General features: G+C 46.5%; 1 protein-coding gene across 1 annotated transcript; it reads right to left on the bottom strand.

Annotated features, from left to right (window-relative positions):
- Positions 1 to 1,791: 1,791 nt before the first annotated feature.
- Positions 1,792 to 13,051, bottom strand: LOC144104672 (serine/arginine-rich splicing factor 6-like). Its single transcript, XM_077637813.1, has 8 exons — positions 12,914 to 13,051; positions 11,947 to 12,080; positions 11,176 to 11,246; positions 9,282 to 9,395; positions 8,152 to 8,224; positions 4,441 to 4,514; positions 3,774 to 3,896; positions 1,792 to 3,067 (listed from the first exon to the last, which is right to left on the bottom strand). The coding sequence occupies exons 2-8, from the start codon at positions 12,067 to 12,069 to the stop codon at positions 2,806 to 2,808; spliced, it is 840 nt and encodes a 279-aa protein (XP_077493939.1). The 5' UTR covers positions 12,070 to 12,080; positions 12,914 to 13,051; the 3' UTR covers positions 1,792 to 2,805.
- Between the last annotated feature and the right edge of the window lie 3,127 nt (positions 13,052 to 16,178).

Genomic DNA, 16,178 nt, shown 5'->3' with positions numbered 1-16,178 from the left:
CTCAAGTGGGTCATGCTTTTGTCACCAGGGGGTTGGCCGAAACCCCTTAACTATAACAAGGAACGTTTCCTCTTTTCCTCCTTTCACGTTTTCGTGGAGACAGTTCAGGATGGGGTTCCCTGGCCGGTAGTCACTTGCTTTTAATTTTCTTGCGGCCGCGTTTATGTTCACGTTGCGCTGGTTTCAAGTATTCAGCAGCACAAAAGACAAAAGTAAACAGTGAATGCTTTGAATGTCCCGCACTTTTCATACATCTTGCGCTATGTAGTAGTATACAATTTCGCATTTTTTATAATATGCTGTGTCTTCCTGTGTGCACAATGGTGCCCATCTATTCCAGCTAGGTCATAAATATGGTTAATTTCAATTTTTTCTAAAAAAAAAACCTTGTCTGCTCATCGAAGCATTAGAAGCTACTGTACTTGTCGCTAGCGATGCTGAATATGGAGATGTGGTTTTAATTGGCTATAAAATTTGGTTACAAGAACTGGATGCTGTGGAGGGCAGACGGTTACTATTATGCATTTGGCACCTACTGTGGAAATTCCTCGAGTTCGGAAAAGCAATTTTTGGAAGAGCGTTATGTTGTGTCGTTGCCCGAGGTGATTTCAACACTGTGACCATTTTGTCTTTTTGCCAATTGTTTTGCAAGCCAAGACATTCTTCGGGATAGAGGAATCGTTCGCCAAAACCGGCTTGGAAAGTGTGCACTCAGCCCAAAGAAAGTTATGGAATAGAAGTAGCAAGGAGAATTTCGTCCACGCTTCCGCATAGGCACGTTTTCATTGAGGTCTAAGAACAACAGTTTAGTCACTTATGACCTGCAACTATGACAGCATTGATCTTGTACTGTTTTGTAAAGTGCTGGCCTATGGTGCACAAAAAAAAAAAAAACGGAGTTTTGCAACCCAGAACTCTTTTCGTTTCACAACGCCGGTATTGCAAGTGTCGATCTTTCAGATCAAGTTGTCAACAAAAAGTGTGGGTGGCTTTTGACACGAAAGCTCAACTTTTCAATTGTGAGCACCTGGACAAAGTACCAAATTGCTAGACGAGTCTGATGGCCATTTTTCTTTTCGTAATTTGTGTTACTAGTCGTTACCCACAGCAACCAGCCATTCGCAGGCACTGGCTCAATCGTGTCTGATGCTTCTTTGAAAAGGAGAAAGCTTCCCGTGCAAATTAGAGAAACAACTGCGGTGCCAGTATAGCCATCAAGATTCACGAGGCCCTGCAAAAAGCGGTATATCAGCCACTGCAAAAAGTCACGGATATTTCAACAAAATTGACGCCGCCAAGTAGAGCGAAGCCACTTGTGCTATGGGAAGGACCCACAATACTATAAAAAGAGCACCTGTGTAAATTCAAAACTAATTGGTAATGACAAAAACTCAGGAATTTTTTTTTTGGCTACAAGACAGCATTTTGTGCTGAATATGAAGAAAGTCCCACCAGATATTTTTCTTAGTCCGTAATGGGTTAAGTGATGCACCCTCGTTCTGCGATGGCAGGTGCTGCCACCGGTGGGCCTTATGCTACATAGGTTGCTCTTCCCGAGTGACCAGTCATTAACTGCCACCTGCTGCGGTGGGCTGGTTGCGATAACACCACAGTCCCGTGACCTATGCGGCCCACCTGCCTCCTAGCTTGCTTCCCCGCTCATGGTAAACAACACTGGATTTTTTGTTACACGAAGTCTATCGCTACTGCGTTAAAATTCGATCAGAGCTCAATAGTCAAGTTTGACTGTAGCTTGCAGTACATTATCGGGTCAGCCAATACACAACACAGTTTGCTGTGCAAGTTTTATTTTTCTGCACAAAAAACTTACAATGGTGAGGAAGCTCCGCGAGAAAAGAACCCATTCCAATATTACAACCAAAGTGCCTTTACATGAGATACAAGATGTTGCCATAAATGCTTTTGCTACAGGCACACCTCTGGCATTGACAGAAAAGCTTCATTATTCACCACGCAAACGTATGAACACAATCTTCCACTCAAGACAAAGCAATACTAACATGCAAATATAAACAAGTGCACAGCGGCTGCTGTTGCTTTATTTTTCCAGCCACGATTGAATAGAGTAGGCAAAATGAAATGGGCTTTACTCTATTTGTTCGGAAGAAATGTGCAGCTCGCCTCTGCTTCCCCATATTAAAGACTGGCACAAGCCCAGCCTCCTTTCGGGTACACGGAAAGTGACAGTATTCATCAGAAGTTTGCAGCCCACCGTGGCCCAAGCCTGAGCTCAGCTCTGCAGAGACAATTCAATCAGCGACACTTGCCGGCAGCGAGAGTGTCCCAGGTGAAAAGGCATGACACTGTTGTTGCTCACAAAGATCTCCCCTGTGAGAGTGCGACAGGTTTGCCTCCTCTCCCACCGAAACTTTGGTGCCGATATTTGCAGCTGCTCAGGCTACAGCGATCAAGGTCTGCAAACTTTCGACAAAGACTGAACCGCAAAACCATTCAAAATGCTGGACAAGGAAGGGCGCACAGCACACTGACTGAGCTGTACCACACCGGATACCATCGCTCCACAATTAAGCTCTGATATTTGATGGCAAGATAAGACTGCACGAGGATAAAAATCATACAAAAATGAAGTTCACACAATGTGTACATGACAATGCTGCACCTCCCTTGCCACAAAGACAAATCGGCACCACTTTTCACAAGTGTATGTGGTGACATCATGATTGTGATGAAATTTGCACAGAAAATGAAAATACACAATCAAACAAGGTGCTGGCAGAGACTGCCCCGCATTTTTGCAACGGGAAGACCACGTGCAAGAGCCCCTCAGTTATCATCAGGACTCTGCTGCCGCTTGTTGGGAGGCGGCGAGTTGGAAACTGAGCGACGCTGCTGGGGCGAGTTGCTCCTGCTCCTGGAACGAGAGCGGTTGCGAGGGCTGTCAGATCGGCTCTTCCTGCGAATCGGTGTCTTGGACGCTGATCGGGAGCGAGAGCGGGACCTTGAGCGAGAGCGGGAACGGGAATCCGAAGATGAGCGACGGGACCGAGAACGGGAACGCGAGCGGGACCGAGACCTTGACCGGGACCTGAAAGCAAACGGAAGGGCGGCGCTTACACGAAGTTGGGCATTGCAATTCCTTGGAAAACGTGCCAGCAGGAAAAGGCACATTCACACTCTTGTTGCTGCCCTTGCCCCAGGCGCCTCCTGCCGAGATGCCCTCCATCACGTCCCTTTTCCCTTCCCTAGCCCGGTCTGGTGAGCAAACGCAAGTGACCACAAAAATTAACTTATGAAAAGATTCAGTCATTTGTTACATTGGCCTTTTCAACAATCGCGCAGTAAACAGCAGCTGATCAACATTGCACAGCAGAAGTCAATAAACCAACTTGGCTGGCTACTTGCGACATTTATCGTTTAACTAGACAAGCCACCACTCAAGAACAGTAGCTAATGCCCTACAAAGGAGCCCTCCAAACAGTGGAACAGACCTATAGTCATGCATTGCCGTGAACCACCTTGCAGCAGCTGACTGACATGGCAAGTCACCTAATTTTGGCAGAAGGGCAGCCTCCGAGGAGCATTAACTGCTTTGCTCTCAATTTTGCTGCGTTCCATGAGAAGTGCCCTGAAAACGCAGCTGACTATTACACAGTTCAACTTCAGTTGGAAGGCTAAACAGCCAACCGCTTGCACCACAATTAAAGCTGCCAAAGCAACAGGAGGTATCAGCATGGTTCCACACTACAGAGCAACAAAGACACTCAAGAAGAACCTTGAGCTTGTAGACCCACCGGTTATTTGAAGGTCGATTCTTCTTGGCTTCGTGCAGCCTAATCCGGCGGCCACTCAGGTCTGTGTTGTCCAGCTTGTTGAGGGCGTTTCTCATGTCCGCATAGTTGGAGAACTCAACAATCCTGCACATGCAAGAAGAAGGGTACGAACTCGTATTTACAGATTCATCACTTCCAATCACTCAGACTGAATGAAGAAGCCTGCAAATGTCCAACAACCTATCACTGCAGACTTCTTAACCTCGCCTTCCCAGTTGGCACTCTGCCACCAGCAGCTACATTTACCTCCTCTTGCAATCCAGTTATCCGAGGGGTAAATCTGTAATCTGTTCGTGGCATTACATGCTCTGCTAATGTCAATTTCCAATCTTGTTATTCCTGCCAGCATGCCCCGAACTCGAATTTTTACACCTATCCCCACACTGCTTTCACCTCTGGTTTACTAAGGTTAAACGCCTCAAAGCGACTCGGGCTATGAGGGACGCCGTAGTGAAGGGCTCCGGAAATTACCGCCTGGGGTTCTTTCTCAACATGCACAGACAACGTACAGTACACGGGTCTCTAACATTTCGCAATTTCACTACACCTCGCTCCTCGGGGAAGCAACGAAAAGGACAAAACAACTGAAATTCCCATTGAACACAAACAGCAGCTGCCCAAGACGTACCCTTGATTGGGCCGGTTGCTGTGCGCATCCGTGAAGGTCACCTCACCCGCCTGGCGCATGTAGTCTTTCAAGTCCTACGAGAGAGAGGAGGAGGCCACCATGGAAGGAAAAGGCAGAAGGAGGGAGGGAGGGCAGACAGGGCAAGAGACTCACTTCAGTACAGGACCACCAAATTAGGACTGCATGCTTCTACGCCAAGACTGAGAGGTTAAAACTAAAATGCACCGAGGCATGTCTCCGGACATTCTCTGCTAACCAGTCATGTCCGGACATTTCAGCATGCAGCAATGCAATTTATACTGCTACGGTGTGAACAGCAACATTCTGCAGCCTGGATGCAATAATCCCTGCTGCATGCACACCTTTTGACACCCACCAAATCGGCTACAGCCTAACTGCAAAAAAGTATGCAAGCATGCCTCCTTGTTGACAGCTGGCCGACAACAATAAAGAGCGCATAAACCAATTCAGAGAAGAAACATTTGCTCCGAGGCTACAACAAAACTAGTAACATGAACGTCAAGAGAGTGCATCAGATGACAATGTCATCTATGCACTTCTAAGAATTTATTAGCATGGCATGTAGAAGGGCCAGTGTACAACAGTACAGCATGAAACTCTTGGTGCCAAAGAAACAGTTTCTCGTTTCTCAGAGGTAGTACCATGAAGCTTATTCTTCAGCAGCAGTGGTGCTAAATAGTACAGAGGAAGCAATCTCTGTACTAAATCCAGGGAACTACATCTGAAGCAGTAAGCATTAACTACGCGTTGCAGACAGTAATCTACACTGCACGTCTTTCAAAATTAATGCTCAGATAATTAACTGAGCGTAACTAGCACAGACGGTAGATAAGGCCCAAAGAAAAACAGACCATGTACTGCCAGGGGTAAATTAAAAAAAAAAGCAACTTGCTCTTTTTTCAGTGGGTCAATTCGTCTAACGACTTCTTAATTCTCTCCACGTTACCTTTAAAAGAGGAATCTCTCTTGGCCAGAGAGTAACTCGGGGGCTGCACTGTACTAGCTTTTGCTGGAACTCTCACTACAGCTGTTCTATTTTCAAAACTAGGCTATTAAGCACTTATTTTAAAAACATTCATGCAATATTACCAAGTCGGAAATCAAAGGCTACAATTAAAACTGCTTTTCCCATCACGACATCCACGAACCAACGTCACCTTAGTCGCATGTATTCTTTCCTAGGCTTTGTAGAGCCTAATGCCTAGCTTTGCACGCAAAGCATTCAAGGCATACACCTGAAGCACTGGCATACTGAGTCATAGTGGAACGAATTTCCCTGAACAAAAGAAATAATATATATTGGGATTTCACTTCCTCCTAATCCAAACAAATGAACTCCAAGCCTGGAAACCGGTTCATCAAGCTGTCATAGCAGAGCTTTGTCAAGGACGGCACATCTATGTGCCTATATGCTTTCTCATACCGATCCCTAATGGTCCAAAAATCTAGCAGTGATTCAAGGCATGCATTGCTACGCTACAATACAGAAAACCGTGCAAGAAGGAAACAAAGAAAAGAAGAGAAAGAAAAGTGAACAACAGTGTTCGATTTTCACTCCTTCCTCAGTTGAGCTCCTGCACCGTTTCCCACATTGACGTGCGTACCAAGTGGCATGCCTGATGGCGCCTTAACTAAGCCGCTTTTGCCTGGCCTGCAAAAGCCACAGCACAGTGCAGCCCCACGCACAAAGAGAGCACAGCCCTCGCCGCCGCAGACCGTGGCGGTCGCCGGCGAGGAGGGAAGCGCAGCGTCCAGTGGGCGATTTACCTTTTGGGGGGGGAGAGGGGGCGCCAGGGGTGGTCCCGATCCTCAGACCACCCCCACACCGACCAGACCAAGAGAGCACACCCATTGAGAGAGAGACCACCCTTGCGCACAGAGACCACCCAAGACAGACACCGCCAGCGAGAGGACGAGACAGCGCCGCCGCCAGCAAGACGGCGTGTGTGTGCTACGGCCGGTTGTCAAGCCACAGAGAGAGGGGGGGAGGCGCTTCCTTCCTTCCTTCCTTTGCACATCCATCCATCCATTGAGTGCATCCGTGAAGACTCCCGACGCCCTTTTCCTGACCCCTAGACCAAGACGGGGAGGGAGGCACAGCTGGGCAAGCCACCACCTGGTGCTTGCCACGCCTAAGCGCTGCTTGAGAAAACGAAGTAGCCGCCTTATCCCTGGGCCGAGTAGCCATTCGGGGGCTTGCGGTGGGTAGCCGCATCCACAAACCACCTCGCTGGTGCGTGTGCTAGACACAACCTCCTCGTCTCAGTCAGACGGCGACCTTCTTTATGGTGGGCGAGGGGTGTTGGGGGAGAGAGTGATGCAGCAGAGAGAGAGAGAAACAAGGTTGTCACTCAAGAGGGCAAAGAGAGCTGGAACACGGTGCAGTGTCGTCGTGGCCAATAATAATCCACCGCAGTTATGCTACAATAAGTTGCAATGCACCTCTCGGTAAACAACACATCAAGAGTTGCGGCTGATTTCAGGCCCTGTCATGTCATTACAAGAGAGTCTCTAAAAACTGAACATCTGTGTTCATGTCACACCTGAGTGGGCTGTCACCTTAGGCCTCACCAGAGGGACTGCGTCGTGTTCCAGTTCACCACAGCAAATAATGAGAAGCTCCCGCCATCTCCATCAGCTGAAAGCTCCCAACGATTTTGTGACCAATTGCGGAGGTGCAGCCGCAGTTTTAAAAAGACAAAGATACATGCGCAGAAGTGGTAGTCCTGTCTCCAGCAAACCATGTGTGGCTGTAAAGTTGTCGCTTTAATAACGCCCCCTTGGTAAAGCCGTTATTTAAAACTCCTCTTGTAACTCACTAGCAGACCACGATCTGCCACGAACAATAAAAAAAAAGTGTTTAAAAATACAGCCTTCCTAACACTGCCCCTGCCCCCACCCACCTTTTTTTTCTGCTACAGAATAGCACATTTCAAAAACTTTCGTCTAGATTGGAGGCTGTTTTTACCCAGGCAGAGAGAGAACTTTGGAGGCGGGAACTAGAGGTGCAACAACTTTGATTACACTGGCTAATGGCTGAGAAGGATCCAGTTATTCTGCATGCCTTTCCACGTAAAGCAACAAACGCGGCATCTGCAAGAAATCTGGCCACAATGCTAAAACAGGCCCCTTACAGATCAGAATGAGGTATACATTACCCAAACAGTCACTTTTTTTTTAGACCTAGTTCCATGCCCACAAGAAAACTCAGAACTGAAGCAGAGCATGAAATATCTCCTCAATAACCAGCAGCGTATGGCTCACGCATGCCAAACTTTACACTACCACAAAGAGTTCTGCAATTACCAACAGTACCCCACTTTGCCTAAGACCTCTTCAAAGTGGCGAGAAAATGCATTTTCCCATCACCTTCCAAACGGACTATGCTTTTCAATGGGATAAGATAATAGCCTCATACCAAGCCTCTAAGCCCATGTGCTCACCTGACAAACACCACAGCCACACACCATGTTTGCCGCAAACCTCAGTAGGCATTCAAAGTTGGACAGCTGCAAACGTTTCCCCATTCCTTGCTTACTGCGGCACCCAAAGTTTTTGACAGCTTAAAATGCGTTGGGATGCATGCAGTAACGAGAGAATGATGAACATGCATGATTCATGATGGCGTGAAGCGCGAGTGTCGCGTGACACCGCGAGTGTTGCGACAGTGCGTGGCTCCAACTATTTTACCTGCCAGCTGACGTGGCTGCTCAGGTTCTCGACGATCAGCTGGTAGTTTGTTCTCACAGGAGGCCCAAACCTACTGTTGGCATAAAAAAAGGAAAAAAGAAAAGGCATAGCTGTAAGCATCTTCCAATGTTACAAAAGTGCCAGACAAACTTGCTTCACCCAGACCACTTTTTTAAAAAGCTACAGATACACCCAAGTTTTGTTGTGTGTTCATAGGAGCAATGCAGAACAGATTAGTAGACAGGATTCACCATGAATAATTAGCCAGTGCGCAGTAAATAACTTAAAATTGAATTTGTTCTGCCATGTCGTCTCAGTTTCAGCAACCAAATGGTGGATGTGACAGCACAAGTGGATTTAAGGTCATGACAGGCATACGGACTACAATAAATGTACAACTTTATCAGTTTAGTTCACTCTTACAAGTGAACAAGCGGTAGTTATTCTCAGTTTGTGAATGCCTCAAAGGATCTCACGCCTACTTGTGACGTCACAGCCACCGTTCGACAGCTGAAACCAGAACTGAAGCTACATGAAAGCAGAGATGAAAATCTGAATTGTAAAGAGCCTACTGCACCAGACAAGCCCATTTCAAGAGAGCTTCCCCCCAACAAAAGATCATAAGATGGACCATACTCCATTTCATACACTGCGAAAGCTAGACACCCACACCCGAAAAGCAGTTTGTGATGCATAATATAAGCATCTTTCATAGTGACAACGCTCAAGTACCACTAATGGCAACATCAAGCACTTGAGTTTTCCCTCAGAATAGTGACATGCAGCGCAGAGATGCGGGGCTGGCACACCTATTCACTCACTCTAATGGCACCCAAAAAATGATGTTCATCTTCGACACTTATAACCGCAGGGTTCAGCAACTGAACAACCCAGCTGCCTTGCCTACGATTTGTATCCCAAGCACATCATTTTACACCGCTCCATGTTTTCATCAAAACCTTTACCGAGGGTTCAAGAAGTACACCTGATATGCAATGCAGTGCTTTTCTTTTGCAGGCAGACTAGTAGCTTCCACAAGGTTGCATGCCAAGTGTGAAACGGAGTATAATATGGTCTAAAGGCTGCCATGGCGGCAGCCACTAGGTATCGCAGCTCTACATGACACTAACCTCTCTCTAGGAGCGTTGAAACGTCCAGGTGGCGACCTCCAGTCTCGTGAGCCTGGTGCAACAATCCTGCCCCCAGGGCCACGTCGACTTCCGTGTGCCAGTTCCACAGAAACCCTGCATAAAACGACAGCACATGAGACACAGAGGCTGCAAATCATGTGGGATTAAGTCAGTCCCACCATTCTAAACGTAAAGACAGCAGCAGTTATAGCCAGTGTTAATTACAACACAACAGTGCAAAAAAATATGTACCTGCCCAGTGGTTTAGCGGATATGATGCTCCAAGGACGTGGGACAGAATTCTGTATTTTGATGGGGTCAAAACACAAACAAGCCCTTCACTATGGCACCCTCTCATGGTTCATGTGCAACTGTGGGCATTAAACTGAACTATCACTCTAAAAAAAAAAAAATATCCAGTTGTTCACTAAAGTGCGCTTAGGTGCAGTAATGTGAAAGCATTTCTCTTACTGTTGCCGATTATGTCGCTGCGTGTTTGTTTCTTTATGCCTCTGCAGTTCCTAAGTCTCATTTTCACTCTAACTTACGTTCTATCACATCTGAAAACGTGGGCCCCATTCCTGAAGCGTCTAGTAAGCACACAAACATAATCAGTAACTAAAAATGGTTAATTAACCAATTCAGTAATTTATCAATTTGACTTAATTACTGATTAATGTGTGAATTCACTGACTGAATTAGTAATTTATCAAATTAAGAATTTTGGCAACTTCAGTATGGTTGTAATTGTCTAAACAACCAATTCTGATTAATTCGTGAAATGATGAATTCAATTGCAGATTTGCTAGTTACATAATTATTTAATAAACTATTCTATTAATTACCTCTCTTATGGATGATTGATTGAGTAAGTGCGGACACGCTCTGCCGACAAGTCCTGTACACGCTGCTCATGAGACAAATGTTTTCGCATTAACAAGTGTGTGGTGTACTCTTTGAAATCAGAATTGTTACAAATATTGCCAAGATTTCCACACTAACATACAACTACACACAGTTTTCTTTATTTTTTTGCTGACTTTGATATGAGTAGTTCAGACACTGTTGATTTGGTTTGGTTTTATGGGGTTTAACGTCGAAAAGTGACTCTGGCTATGAGGGACGCCGTAGTGGAGGGCTATGGACAAGTTCGACCACCTGGGGGTTCTTTAACCTACACTAAATGGCACAGCACATGGGCCTCTAGCATTTCACCTCCTTCGAAATGCAACTGCCACGACCGGGATTGAACCTGTGTTTTTTCAGGTCAGCAGCAGAGCACCATAACCAATGAGCCAATGCGGCGGCTCGGACATTCACGAGTAATGTTCAGTGACAATGCAATGCCAAGCACGTCCTGTTGCAGGCCTCTATCACTTCTGGCCATTCGCAGCGTGCTTTTACTGTTACAAAGATGAATAAAATGTGAAATCTTTCCGTGCTAATAAGTTAGCCCGAACTCTGAAAAGCATCCACTATGGCTGCCTTTCCCTCTCTTCTCAGCAGTGCTAGTGATCTTTTGAGACATATCCAGGCCACAGCATATGCTAGCATTCAACCTAGTGCAGCAAGAAGCTATCGACTCTTAGATAACGCTTCATTGTCGTGGTCCCCCTTTCATACCTTGAGAAGCCGACAAACATGTCCGATTTGCCTCACATACATTGAACGCAGCCAATGACTGCATTTTATTTTCAATGTCAATGAGTGCCGCTTTAGTGCAACTGAAATCATGGCCTCGACAGCGTCCCAAGAATTCACCAGCCAGAATGTGGCAGCAAACTTGACATCAGTATTCGCTGAACTCCACAGAAATTATTCACTACACAGACAGAGATGTCCCATCACCCCCCCAACCCCAAGGAATGAAGAGAGTGCTTGCTTCTTGGCATACCTTTCTCCAAGCAGCTCCTTTCCGTTAAGGTCTTTGATTGCATCATCTGCATCCCTATGGTCTTCGAACTCCTGCAAACAATGCCAAATGACAGATCACTCAGCAGAGGCCATGGGCTTGGTGAATATTGCATTAGCAATGCGCAGTCTCCAAAGTTCATGTCTACCACACTAAAAGACGTTACACCAAACTGGCAAACCGATATGTGGTCATTGTACACACTCGAAAAATTTTCACTTATGGCACTGCACTATCCCCCATGTGGCTAAGGGAAGCAAGGTGGGAGGGTGTCTGTTATAGTGGCCTCATGCACAAATGTCCACAGAGAGTCAAGTCCGCCCCATGCGTCAAAATGAAATGCTCGAAACAATTATTACATTTTGACTTAATCATTATTATTTAATCCCTCTCTTCATTATTATTCTTATAATTTTGAAATCAAAACTCTCATCCCTTTTCTGTTCATGAGGAAGAATTCACCGGTGTTGCGATCCCGCGTGCTTTTCCTTTTTATTAACTGCGTTCAGGTGAATAGCCACCCCATTCTTGGCCGATCCCCCAGTGTGGGTATGTGCCATCTTTTGATGGGCTAACAACAACAACAATTAAACCGACGATGCGGATGGATTACAGCGGACTGGCAGTCAAAGCGCATGCGCGAAGCCGCATTCGATATATTTGCGCATGCGCAATGGCGCCGAGCCTTAAGAATTCCCGATAAAATGCAACTCGCAGTAAACCGATAACCCCGGAAAAAGCGGTGCTTCTTACCACAAAGCCGAAGCCATTCTTGAGATGTATGTCCCCGACGCGTCCGTAACCTTTGAAGAAACGGTCCACGTCCCTCTCTCGTACTTGATAGCTGAGATGCCCGATAAACACCCGGGTCGTCATGGCTTCCTGATCTTGAAATCGTAAGAGGAAAAAAAGAGGCGCAGTGGCGCCTAATCAGCCGTAGGGGAAGTAAAAAACGCGATGTGGCATAGCTAAACAGCCAGCCAAGTCGCTGAGGGTTCACCCGAACCACAGGCGGAGTCAAGTGACTCGAGCGCTTTTGCGCGGTTAGGCCACCTATTTCAGGAACGCGCGCAAACAACAGCTGTAGCCTTCGCTTTGAGTGCTTGGTGCTCCGCAAGTCCATTTACCTCAAGCGAACGGGGCTCGCAATGAAAACAGGACGAGATTTTCCTTTTCCCGTTTTTTTTTCTTTTGTTCCAGCTATGTCGCAGCTGCTGCGCCGTTTTATTTGGAGCGCCCACCCAGTCTAGAAAAAGTGCTAGCATCCCAACGCAAAGTAAAAATGTACAGCACAGAGAACAATCGCCATACTACAAACGATCGTCGTGAACTAAATCCAGTCCACTCTGAAACACAACACACGCACACATTAGCGCCATTAAAGGCCCGCGTCAGCGCGACATGCACACATATGCTCGCTGGAGACCAAAAACAAAACGAAAAGACGGGCACTCTGCTTGAAGCATGCAGTCTTATTAAATGTGAATTTCACAGCGCAAACAAGGAGCTAATCTGATGCTTTGTGAGCGCGAAGGCATCTAATGTACGGGCGAACCCGGCTTCAATAAAAATCTGTCCCGCGATAAGAGCGGCGTCCCTACTAGGCCTTTCACATTTGCGCGTTCCGCTCTCCACAAGGCCGCTATACTCGTAAAAGCAGACTAGCCACAAAACGAGCCGATGGACAGTTAGCGTTGGTATAAACGTTGGTTCCACTTACCAGATGTGAGCAGAAGGAAATAGTTAAGTTGCGGTCAGTTTGTCATAAGCCCTCCTAGGCACAACCTACCGCAGCAGCTCCTTCCCCGAAACTGGCCAGACACAAACAAGGGTAGAGTGACGTCACCCAACAGAATTGTCCCCGCTGTTGCCAGCTGCTGCGCTGTGGTACAGGGTATGCCTAATGTGTCTGCGACGTATGCAGCGAAACAACATTTACATGACTGCATGCCGGTCAAGGCTGAAACAATGAACGCGTATGATTCTAGGCACGGTGCCTGCGTGCACCACCGATTTATTTCGGGCTTAATAAATGTTGATTCATCATAGACACGGAGTTTCCATCATTTATTTGTCAGAGCAACGTAAGTACTTTTCTCTTCGGACCAAGCCTAGAACCGTTAGGCTAGGGCTGTAAAACATAAAAAATACAACGTTTAGGGGTTTGACCATTTAACCATTAATCATACAGGAAGTACCTCCTGTTTGGTTTAACGATTTAACCACCACCACTACCGCAGTGAAATTAACTATTTTCAGTTCAATAAATAAGCAGTCATTTTCTCCGCTGACGCGTTACAGCTAGGCCCCAATTTTTCATTAAGAATGTATTTTTACCTGCATGTGGCAAATATGGTACAGAAGCTTCAGCTCAACTGCACGTGCCGCATGTAAAAATTCATACAAATTTTATCATTAGCACAGAGTCAGACATGACAAATGCAGCACCAAATGGTGTCGACTAGAGTTCTTATACAAATTTAGAGCACAAGGGAGCATAACTACAAGGCTCTTATCATTTGGCGCCACCACATTTGGGTTCAGCCACAGATCTGTTTGTACCACTGTTCTAAATTTCCTGATAGAATCATCACCGACTGCCTTGCTAAGTGTTCCAACCTTTTCTTTTCTATCAATTATTACATTTTGACTAAATCATTAATATTTAATCCCTCTCTTTATTATTATTCTTAAAATTTTAAAATCAAAACACTCATCCCTTTTCTGTTCATGACAAAAAATTCATCGGTGTTGCGCTCCCACGTGCTTTTCCTTTTTGTTAATTGCGTTCAGGTGAATAGCCACCCGATTCTTGGCCGAACCCCCAGTGTGGGTATGTGCCATCTTTTGATAGGCTAACAACAACAACAACAAAACCCGCCCGCTCTTGCTATCATTTGGCGCCACCACATTTGGGTTTTTATTTAATTTAATTGGTTTTTGGGGAAAGGAAATGGCGCAGTATCTGTCTCATATATCTTTGGACACCTGAACTGCGCCGTAAGGGAAGGGATAAAGGAGGGAGTGAAAGAAGAAAGGAAGAATAGGTGCCGTAGTGGAGGGCTCCGGAATAATTTCGACCACCTGGGGATCTTTAACGTGCACTGACATCGCACAGCACACGGGCGCCTTAGCGTTTTTCCTCCACAAAAACGCAGCCGCCGCGGTCGGGTTCGAACCCGGGAACTCCGGATCAGTAGTCGAGCGCCCTAACCACTGAACCACCGCGGCGGCGGGAGCCACAGATCTGTTTGTACCGCTGTTCTAAATTTCCTGATAGAATCTCACCGACTGCCTTGCTAAGTGTTCCAAACTTTTCTATCAATTATTACATTTTGAATTATTCATTATTATTTAATCCCTCTCTTTATTATTATTCTTATAATTTTGAAATCAAAACTCTCATCCCTTTTCTGTTCATGATGAAGAATTATTAGGGCGCTCGACTACTGCTCCGGAGTTCCCGGGTTCGAACCCGACCGCGGCGGCTGCGTTTTTATGGAGGAAAAATGCTAAGGCGCTCGTGTGCTGTGCGATGTCAGTGCACGTTGAAGACCCCCAGGTGGTCGAAATTATTCCGGAGCCCTCCACTACGGCACCTCTCTCTTCTTTCACTCCCTCCCTTATCCCTTCCCTTACGGCGCGGTTCAGGTGTCCAACGATACATGAGACAGATACTGCGCCAATTCCTTTCCCCAAAAAACCAATTATTAATTCACCGGTGTTGCGCTCCCACGTGCTTTTCCTTTTTATTAACTGCGTTCAGGTGAATAGCCACCCGATTCTTGGCCGATCCTCCACTACGGCACCTCTCTCTCTCTTCTTTCACTCTCTCCCTTATCCCTTCCCTTACGGCGCGGTTCAGGTGTCCAACGATATATGAGACAGATACTGCGCCAATTCCTTTCCCCAAAAAACCAATTGTTAATTCACCGGTGTTGCGCTCCCACGTGCTTTTCCTTTTTATTAACTGCGTTCAGGTGAATAGCCACCCGATTCTTGGCCGATCCCCCAGTGTGGGTATGTGCCATCTTTTGATAGGCTAACAACAACAACAACAACCAGCACATTACCCACCCCGTACATTCCGGTTTCCCAGGTACAGACATGTGCCCACTCAGAGACCGCTGTAACGCTGTCTTGGACGACGGAGACCTTGCTCAAGTCGTGCCTCGTTTATGTGAACCCAGAGGAGTGCACAGGTTTCTCCATAAAGGGTAGCGCCAGTTCATGTTTTCTCAGTCGAAGGGAACAACATGGTAACAAAAAGTGACCCCCCCCCCCCCCCCCCCTTTCCCAGCGTCGGCATGTGGACCCTTTGTTACCCGGGGTAATGGCAAAACTGTCCATAAAGCGAGTCGTCAGAGGTAACGTATCGTGAAGATACAAAAAGGACGCCAAAAAAATCTTGTGAATTATGATTAAGGTCCGCTTCTGTACATACATCGTAAGCAGCAAAGTTGAAAACGATAAAACCGTGCGAGCTAGAACTGCATTAACCCGACGTCGTTCAGTTTGATGTACCTAGGTCCACGAGACACACGATGCCTCCACAATCACCAATTCCACTCTCACCCCTAGCACCGATACTACGTAGGTATGCTTGACTGCTGCTGTACATTTTCCTCAAATCCAAGATCCGTTTGCTTTATAAAGCACAAGCCAAGCCAGAAAAAAAAAAAAAAGTCAATTTGGCATTTAAGCTGTCTCACTGCCTGGTGGTGCTATGAAGGGGGACAATGGTCCCGACGTATGTTAGCCCTTTGGGTAGAAATGCCTTCCGCTGCTGTCCAGCACTCGATACGGTTGAAGCAGCAAAGGTCTTGTTCCCATTGCTACCAATATTATCGCGGCAAAGCTCCAATCGCTGTGCTTTTGTGCTGTCCATAGTCTGGACTGCGAATATCCGTATTAACTAGGCACGACTAATTGCCATGCCACAATTGCATACTCACCAGCATGAGAAATCAGACAAAACACAAATA

Source organism: Amblyomma americanum, chromosome 9 (genome assembly GCF_052857255.1).
Source record: "Amblyomma americanum isolate KBUSLIRL-KWMA chromosome 9, ASM5285725v1, whole genome shotgun sequence".
In the NCBI taxonomy this organism is placed as follows: Eukaryota; Metazoa; Arthropoda; class Arachnida; order Ixodida; family Ixodidae; genus Amblyomma; species Amblyomma americanum.
This window is presented reverse-complemented; position numbering and strand designations above follow the sequence as displayed.